The sequence below is a fragment of the Oncorhynchus mykiss genome, unplaced genomic scaffold (genome assembly GCF_013265735.2).
Source record: "Oncorhynchus mykiss isolate Arlee unplaced genomic scaffold, USDA_OmykA_1.1 un_scaffold_270, whole genome shotgun sequence".
In the NCBI taxonomy this organism is placed as follows: domain Eukaryota; kingdom Metazoa; phylum Chordata; class Actinopteri; order Salmoniformes; family Salmonidae; genus Oncorhynchus; species Oncorhynchus mykiss.
Window position 1 is genome coordinate 61,123 of NW_023493724.1, and position 10,495 is coordinate 71,617.

General features: G+C 38.1%; 1 protein-coding gene across 1 annotated transcript in view; it reads left to right on the forward strand.

Annotated features, from left to right (window-relative positions):
• LOC118948935 (sodium/glucose cotransporter 5-like) overlaps window positions 1–10,495 on the forward strand; it is a 105,378-nt gene that overhangs the window by 23,690 nt on the left and 71,193 nt on the right. The window contains exon 9 of the mRNA XM_036973573.1: window positions 3,625–3,765. Coding sequence (XP_036829468.1) covers window positions 3,625–3,765 — 141 coding nt within the window. The remainder of the gene's footprint in view (window positions 1–3,624; window positions 3,766–10,495) is intronic.

Below are 10,495 nucleotides of genomic sequence, written 5' to 3' on the forward strand. Positions count from 1 at the left end.
GTAATGTTATTATCAGTAGTAATAATATTATAATAGTAGTAGTACTATAGCAGTAGTAATGTTATTATCAGTATTATAATAGTAGTAATGTTATTATCAGTAGTAATAATATTATAATAGTAGTAATATAGCAGTAGTAATGTTATTATCAGTATTATAATATTAGTAATGTTACTATCAGTAGTAATAGTATTATAATAGTAGTAATGTTATTATCAGTAGTAATAATATTATAATAGTAGTAGTACTATAGCAGTAGTAATGTTATTATCAGTATTATAATAGCAGTAGTGTTATTATCAGTAGTAATGTTATTATCAGTAGTAATGTTATTATCAGTAGTGATAATATTATAATAGTAGTAGTACTATAGCAGTAGTAATGTTATTATCAGTATTATAATAGTAGTAATGTTATTATCAGTAGTAATACTATTATAATAGTAGTAGTACTATAGCAGTAGTAATGTTATTATCAGTATTATAATAGTAGTAATGTTATTATCAGTAGTAATGTTATTATCAGTAGTAATAGTATTATAATAGTAGTAATGTTATTATCAGTAGTAATGTTATTATCAGTAGTAATAGTATTATAATAGTAGTAATGTTATTATCAGTAGTAATGGTATTATCATTAGTAATGTTATTAGCAGTATTATAATAGTAGTAATGTTATTATTAGTAGTAATGTTATTATCAGTAGTAATAGTATTATAATAGTAGTAGCACTATAGCAGTAGTAATGGTATTATCAGTAGTAATGTTATTATCAGTAGTAATAGTATTATAGCAGTAGTAATGTTATTATCAGTGGTAATAATATTATAATAGTAGTAGTACTATAGCAGTAGTAATGTTATTATCAGTAGTAATGTTATTATCAGTAGTAATAATATTATAATAGTAGTAGTACTATAGCAGTAGTAATGTTATTATCAGTATTATAATAGTAGTAATGTTATTATCAGTAGTAATGTTATTATCAGTAGTAATGTTATTATCGGTAGTAATAATATTATAATAGTAGTAGTACTATAGCAGTAGTAATGTTATTATTTGTATTATAATAGTAGTAATGTTATTATCGGTAGTAATGTTATTATCAGTAGTAATAGTATTATAATAGTAGTAATGTTATTATCAGTAGTAATGTTATTATCAGTGGTAATAGTATTATAATAGTAGTAATGTTATTATCAGTAGTAATGCTATTATCAGTAGTAATAGTATTATAATAGTAGTAATGTTATTATCAGTAGTAATGGTATTATCATTAGTAATGTTATTATCAGTATTATAATAGTAGTAATGTTATTATTATTAGTAATGTTATTATCAGTAGTAATAGTATTATAATAGTAGTAGTACTAAAGCAGTAGTAATGGTATTATCAGTAGTAATGTTATTATCAGTAGTAGTAATATTATAATAGTAGTAGTACTATAGCAGTAGTAATGGTATTATCAGTAGTAATGTTATTATCAGTAGTAATGTTATTACCAGTATTATAATAGTAGTAATGTTATTATCAGTAGTAATAGTATTATAATAGTAGTAGTACTATAGCAGTAGTAATGGTATTATCAGTAGTAATGTTATTATCTGTAGTAATGTTATTATCAGTAGTAATAATATTATAATAGTAGTAGTACTATAGCAGTAGTAATGTTATTATCAGTAGTAATGTTATTATCAGTATTATAATAGTAGTAATGTTATTATCAGTAGTAATGTTATTATCAGTAGTAATAGTATTATAATAGTAGTAGTACTATAGCAGCAGTAATGTTATTATCAGTAGCAATAGTATTATAGTAGTAGTAGTACTATAGCAGTAGTAATGTTATTATCAGTAGTAATGTTATTATCAGTAGTAATAGTATTATAATAGTAGTAGTACTATAGCAGTAGTAATGTTATTATCAGTAGTAATGTTATTATCAGTAGCAATAGTATTATAATAGTAGTAGTACTATAGCAGTAGTAATGTTATTATCAGTAGTAATGTTATTATCAGTAGTAATAGTATTATAATAGCAGTAATGTTATTATCAGTAGTAATGTTATTATCAGTAGTAATGTTATTATCAGTAGTAATAATATTATAATAGTAGTAATGGTATTATCATTAGTAATACTATTATAATAGTTGTAGTACTATAGCAGTAGTAATGTTATTATCAGTAGTATTAGCATTATAATAGTATCAGTATTATAATAGTAGGATTGTTATTATCAGTGGTAATGTTGTTATCAGTAGTAATAGTATTATAATAGTAGTAATGTTATTATCAGTAGTAATAGTATTATAATAGTAGTAATGTTATTATCAGTAGTTATGTTATTATCAGTAGTAATGTTATTATCAGTATTATAATAGTAGTAGTGTTATTATCAGTAGTAATAATATTATAATAGTAGCAGTACTATAGCAGTAGTAATGTTATTATCAGTATTATATTAGTAGTAATGTTATTATCAGTAGTAATAATATTATAGTAGTAGTAGCACTATAGCAGTAGTAATGTTATTATCAGTATTATAAAATTAGTAATGTTATTATCAGTAGTAATGTTATTATCAGTAGTAATAGTATTATAATAGTAGTAGTACTATAATAGTAGTAATGTTATTATCAGTAGTAATGTTATTATCAGTAGTAATGTTATTATATGTAGTAATAGTATTATAATAGTAGTAGTACTATAATAGTAGTAATGTTATTATCAGTAGTAATGTTATTATCAGTATTATAATAGTAGTAGTGTTATTATCAGTAGTAATAGTATTATAATAGTAGTAGTACTATAGCAGTAGTAATGTTATTATCAGTATTATGGTATTATAATAGTAGTAATGTTATTATCAGTATTATGGTATTATAATAGTAATAGTATTATAATAGTAGTAATGTTGTTATCAGTATTATCAGTAGTAATAGTGTTATAATAGTAGTAATGTTATTATCAGTATTATGGTATTATAATAGTAATAGTATTATAATAGTAGTAAATGTTATTATCGGTAATATATTAGTAGTGAGGTTATTATCAGTATTATAGTGTTATAATAGTAGTAATGTTATTATCAGTATTATAGTATTATAATAATAGTATTATAATAGTAGTAATGCTATTATCAGTATTATAGTATTATAATAGTAATAGTATTATAATAGTAGTAATGTTATTATCAGTATTATAGTATTATAATAGTAGTAATGTTATTATCAGTATTATAGTATTATAATAGTAGCAATGTTATTATCAGTATTAATAGTAGGGGCGGCAGGGTAGCCTAGTGGTTAGAGCGTTGAACTAGTAACCGGAAGGTTGTGAGTTCAAACCCCCGAGCTGACAAGGTACAAATCTGTCGTTCTGCCCCTGAACAGGCAGTTAACCCACTGTTCCCAGGCCGTCATTGAAAATAAGAATTTGTTCTTAACTGACTTGCCTGGTTAAATAAAGGTAAAATAAAAATAAAAAATAGTATTATAATAGTAGTAATGTTATTATCCGTATTATAGTATTATAATAGTAATAGTATTATAATAGTAGTAAATGTTATTATCGGTAATATATTAGTAGTGAGGTTTATAGTGTGATTCTCATTGTTTTTTCAGATCATCCCCAACAGTAGCTGTCACCTGCCCAGAGAGGACGCCATGCACCTGTTTAGACACCCGGTTACTGGAGACCTGCCCTGGCCTGGCATGACCCTGGGACTGACTATACTGGCTACCTGGTACTGGTGTACTGACCAGGTAGATATAACCTCTTACCCTGGCATGACCCTGGGACTGACTATACTGGCTACCTGGTACTGGTGTACTGACCAGGTAGATATAACCTCTAACCCCTGACCTCTAACCCTGGCATGACCCTGGGACTGACTATACTGGCCACCTGGTACTGGTGTACTGACCAGGTAGATATAACCTCTAACCCTGGCATGACCCTGGGACTGACTATACTGGCTACCTGGTACTGGTGTACTGACCAGGTAGATATAACCTCTAACCCCTGACCTCTAACCCTGGCATGACCCTGGGACTGACTATACTGGCTACCAGGTAGATCTGACCCCTGACCTCTGACCCTGGCATGACCCTGGGACTGACTATACTGGCTACCAGGTAGATCTGACCCCTGACCTCTAACCCTGGCATGACCCTGGGAGTGACTGCATTTGGAAAGTATTCAAACCCCTTTACTTTTTCCACACTTTGTTACGTTACAGCCTTATTCTAAAATTGATTAATTCAATTGTTTTCCTCATCAATCTATACACAATACCCCATAATGACATCACAATACCCCATAATGACATCACAATACCCCATAATGACATCACAATACCCCATAATGACATCACAATACACCATAATGACAAAGCGAAAACAGGTTTTACATAAATATTCAGATCCTATGCTATGAGACTCGAAATTGAGCTCATCATATTTCAATTGATAATCCTTGAGATGTTTCTACAACTTGATTGGAGTCCACCTGTTGTAAATTCAATTGATTGGACATGATTTTGGAAAGGCACACACCTGTCTATATAAGGTCCTACATTTGACAGTGCATGTCAGAGCAAAAATCAAGCCATGAGGTCGAAGGAATTGTCCGTAGAGCTCCGAGACAGGATTGTGACGAGGCACAGATCTCGGGAAAGGTACCAAAACATTTTCTCACCATTGAAGGTCATCAAGAAAACAGTGGCCTCCATCATTGTTGTTTGGAACCACCAAGACTCTTCCTAGAGCTGGCCGCCCGGCCAAACTGAGAAAACAGGGGAGAAGGGGCCTTGGTAAGGGAGGTGACCAACAACCAGATGGTCACTCTGACAGAGCTCCAGAGTTCCTCTGTGGAGATCGGAGAACCTTCCAGAAGGACAACCGTCCTGCAGCACTCCACCAATCAGGTAGAGGGGTCAAACGGAAGCACCTCCTCAGTAAAAGTCACATGACAGCCCGGTTGGAGTTTGCCAAAAGGCACCTAAAGGACTCTGACCATGAAAAACAAGATTCTCTGGTCTGATGAAACTAAGATTGAACTCGTTGGCCTGAATGCCAAGTGTCACGTCTGGAGGAAACCTGACACCATCCCTACAGTGAAGCATGGTGTTGGTGGCAGCATCATGCTGTGGGGATGTTTTTCAGCAGCAGGGACTGGGAGACTAGTCAGGATCGAAAGTTGAACAGAGCAAAGTACAGAGACATCCTTGATGAAAACCTGCTCCACCTTCCGTCAGGACAACAACCCTAAGCACATAGCCAAGACAATGCAGGAGTGGCTTCGGGACAAGTCTCTGAATGTCCTTGAGTGACCCAGCCAGAGCCCGAACATCTCTGGAGAGACCTGAAAATAGCTGTGCAGCGACACTCCCCATCCAACCTGACAGCTTTAGAGGATTTGTAGAGAAGAATGGGAGAAACTCCCCAAATACAGGTGTGCCAAGCTTGTAGCATCATACCCAAGGAGACTCTAGAGTAGGAGAAACTCCCCAGATACAGGTGTGCCAAGCTGGTAGCATCATACCCAAGGAGACTCTAGAGTAGGAGAAACCAGATACAGGTGTGCCAAGCTGGTAGCATCATACCCAAGGAGACTCTAGAGTAGGAGAAACTCCCCAGATACAGGTGTGCCAAGCTGGTAGCGTCATACCCAAGGAGACTCTAGAGTAGGAGAAACCAGATACAGGTGTGCCAAGCTGGTAGCATCATACCCAAGGAGACTCTAGAGTAGGAGAAACCAGATACAGGTGTGCCAAGCTTGTAGCATCATACCCAAGGAGACTCTAGAGTAGGACAAACTCCCCAGATACAGGTGTGCCAAGCTGGTAGCGTCATACCCAAGGAGACTCTAGAGTAGGAGAAACCAGATACAGGTGTGCCAAGCTTGCAGCATCATACCCATGGAGACTCAAAGGCATAATCGCTGCCAAAGCTGCTTCAACAAAGGGTCTGAATACTGTAAATGTAAATGGTCTGAATACTGTAAATGTAAAGGGTCTGAATACTGTAAAGGGTCTGAATACTGTAAATGTAAAGGGTCTGAATACTGTAAATGGTCTGAATACTGTAAATGTAAAGGGTCTGAATACTGTAAATGTAAAGGGTCTGAATACTGTAAATGGTCTGAATACTGTAAATGTAAAGGGTCTGAATACTGTAACTGTATAAAGGGTCTGAATACTGTAAATGTAAATGGTCTGAATACTGTAAATGTAAAGGGTCTGAATACTGTAAATGTAAAGGGTCTGAATACTGTAAATGTAAATGGTCTGAAGACTGTAAATGTAAAGGGTCTGAAGACTGTAAATGTAAAGGGTCTGAAGACTGTAAATGTAAATGGTCTGAATACTGTAAATGTAAAGGGTCTGAAGACTGTAAATGTAAAGGGTCTGAATACTGTAAATGTAAAGGGTCTGAATACTGTAAATGGTCTGAATACTGTAAATGTAAAGGGTCTGAATACTGTACATGTAAAGGGTCTGAATACTGTAAATGTAAAGGGTCTGAATACTGTAAATGGTCTGAATACTGTACATGTAAAGGGTCTGAAGACTGTAAATGTAAAGGGTCTGAAGACTGTAAATGTAAAGGGTCTGAAGACTGTAAATGTAAAGGGTCTGAATACTGTAAATGGTCTGAATACTGTAAATGTAAAGGGTCTGAATACTGTAAATGTAAAGGGTCTGAATACTGTAAATGTAAAGGGTCTGAATACTGTAAAGGGTCTGAATACTGTAAATGTAAAGGGTCTGAATACTGTACATGTAAAGGGTCTGAATACTGTAAATGTAAAGGGTCTGAATACTGTAAATGTAAAGGGTCTGAATACTGTAAATGGTCTGAATACTGTAAATGTAAAGGGTCTGAATACTGTAAATGTAAAGGGTCTGAATACTGTAACTGTACAGGGTCTGAATACTGTAAATGGTCTGAATACTGTAACTGTAAAGGGTCTGAATACTGTAAATGGTCTGAATACTGCACCTGTAAAGGGTCTGAATACTGTAACTGTAAAGGGTCTGAATACTGTAAATGTAAAGGGTCTGAATACTGTAACTTCCGGCGCCGACAGAGATGGCCGCCTCGCTTCGCGTTCCTAGGAAACTATGCAGTTTTTAGTTTTTTTACGTGTTATTTCTTACATTAGTACCCCAGGTCATCTTAGGTTTCATTACATACAGTCGAGAAGAACTACTGAATATAAGATCAGCGTCAACTCACCATCAGTACGACCAAGAATATGTTTTTCGCGACGCGGATCCTGTGTTCTGCCTTACAAACAGGACAACGGAGCGGATCCCATGCAGCGACCCAAAAAAACGACTCCGAAAAAGAGGGAAACGAGGCGGTCTTCTGGTCAGACTCCGGAGACGGGCACACCGTGCACCACTCCCTAGCATTCTTCTTGCCAATGTCCAGTCTCTTGACAACAAGGTTGATGAAATCCGAGCAAGGGTAGCATTCCAGAGGGACATCAGAGACTGTAACGTTCTTTGCTTCACGGAAACGTGGCTCACTGGAGAGACGCTATCCGAGGCGGTGCAGCCAACGGGTTTCTCCACGCATCGCGCAGACAGAAACAAACATTTTTCTGGTAAGAAGAGGGGTGGGGGCGTATGCCTTATGGCTAACGTGACATGGTGTGATGAAAGAAACATACAGGAACTCAAATCCTTCTGTTCACCTGATTTAGAATTCCTCACAATCAAATGTAGACCGCATTATCTACCAAGAGAATTCTCTTCGATTATAATCACAGCCGTATATATCCCCCCCCCAAGCAGACACATCGATGGCTCTGAATGAACTTTATTTGACTCTTTGCAAACTGGAAACCATTTATCCGGAGGCTGCATTCATTGTAGCTGGGGATTTTAACAAGGCTAATCTGAAAACAAGACTCCCTAAATTTTATCAGCATATCGATTGCGCAACCAGGGGTGGAAAGACCTTGGATCATTGTTACTCTAACTTCCGCGACGCATATAAGGCCCTGCCCCGCCCCCCTTTCAGAAAAGCTGACCACGACTCCATTTTGTTGATCCCTGCCTACAGACAGAAACTAAAACAAGAGGCTCCCACGCTGAGGTCTGTCCAACGCTGGTCCGACCAAGCTGACTCCACACTCCAAGACTGCTTCCATCACGTGGACTGGGAGATGTTTCGTATTGCGTCAGACAACAACATTGATGAATACGCTGATTCGGTGTGCGAGTTCATTAGAACGTGCGTTGAAGATGTCGTTCCCATAGCAACGATTAAAACATTCCCTAACCAGAAACCGTGGATTGATGGCAGCATTCGCGTGAAACTGAAAGCGCGAACCACTGCTTTTAATCAGGGCAAGGTGTCTGGTAACATGACCGAATACAAACAGTGCAGCTATTCCCTCCGCAAGGCTATCAAACAAGCTAAGCGTCAGTACAGAGACAAAGTAGAATCTCAATTCAACGGCTCAGACACAAGAGGCATGTGGCAGGGTCTACAGTCAATCACGGATTACAGGAAGAAATCCAGCCCAGTCACGGACCAGGATGTCCTGCTCCCAGGCAGACTAAATAACTTTTTGCCCGCTTTGAGGACAATACAGTGCCACTGACACGGCCTGCAACGAAAACATGCGGTCTCTCCTTCACTGCAGCCGAGGTGAGTAAGACATTTAAACGTGTTAACCCTCGCAAGGCTGCAGGCCCAGACGGCATCCCCAGCCGCGCCCTCAGAGCATGCGCAGACCAGCTGGCCGGTGTGTTTACGGACATATTCAATCAATCCCTATACCAGTCTGCTGTTCCCACATGCTTCAAGAGGGCCACCATTGTTCCTGTTCCCAAGAAAGCTAAGGTAACTGAGCTAAACGACTACCGCCCCGTAGCACTCACTTCTGTCATCATGAAGTGCTTTGAGAGACTAGTCAAGGACCATATCACCTCCACCCTAACTGACACCCTAGACCCACTCCAATTTGCTTACCGCCCAAATAGGTCCACAGACGATGCAATCTCAACCACACTGCACACTGCCCTAACCCATCTGGACAAGAGGAATACCTATGTGAGAATGCTGTTCATTGACTACAGCTCGGCATTCAACACCATAGTACCCTCCAAGCTCGTCATCAAGCTCGAGACCCTGGGTCTCGACCCCGCCCTGTGCAACTGGGTACTGGACTTCCTGACGGGCCGCCCCCAGGTGGTGAGGGTAGGCAACAACATCTCCTCCCCGCTGATCCTCAACACTGGGGCCCCACAAGGGTGCGTTCTGAGCCCTCTCCTGTACTCCCTGTTCACCCACGACTGCGTGGCCACGCACGCCTCCAACTCAATCATCAAGTTTGCGGACGACACAACAGTGGTAGGCTTGATTACCAACAACGACGAGACGGCCTACAGGGAGGAGGTGAGGGCCCTCGGAGTGTGGTGTCAGGAAAATAACCTCACACTCAACGTCAACAAAACTAAGGAGATGATTGTGGACTTCAGGAAACAGCAGAGGGAACACCCCCCTATCCACATCGATGGAACAGTAGTGGAGAGGGTAGCAAGTTTTAAGTTCCTCGGCATACACATCACAGACAAACTGAATTGGTCCACTCACACAGACAGCATTGTGAAGAAGGCGCAGCAGCGCCTCTTCAACCTCAGGAGGCTGAAGAAATTCGGCTTGTCACCAAAAGCACTCACAAACTTCTACAGATGCACAATCGAGAGCATCCTGGCGGGCTGTATCACCGCCTGGTACGGCAACTGCTCCGCCCTCAACCGTAAGGCTCTCCAGAGGGTAGTGAGGTCTGCACAACGCATCACTGGGGGCAAACTACCTGCCCTCCAGGACACCTACACCACCCGATGTCACAGGAAGGCCATAAAGATCATCAAGGACATCAACCACCCGAGCCACTGCCTGTTCACCCCGCTATCATCAAGAAGGCGAGTTCAGTACAGGTGCATCAAAGCTGGGACCGAGAGACTGAAAAACAGCTTCTATCTCAAGGCCATCAGACTGTTAAACAGCCACCACTAACATTGAGTGGCTGCTGCCAACACACTGACACTGACTCAACTCCAGCCACTTTAATAATGGGAATTGATGGGAAATTATGTAAATATATCACTAGCCACTTTAAACAATGCTACCTTATATAATGTTACTTACCCTACATTATTCATCTCATATGCATACGTATATACTGTACTCTATATCATCGACTGTATCCTTATGTAATACATGTATCACTAGCCACTTTAACTATGCCACTTTGTTTACATACTCATCTCATATGTATATACTGTACTCGATACCATCTACTGTATCTTGCCTATGCTGCTCTGTACCATCACTCATTCATATATCCTTATGTACATATTCTTTATCCCCTTACACTGTGTACAAGACAGTAGTTTTGGAATTGTTAGCTAGATTACTTGTTGGGTATTACTGCATTGTCGGAACTAGAAGAACAAGCATTTCGCTACAC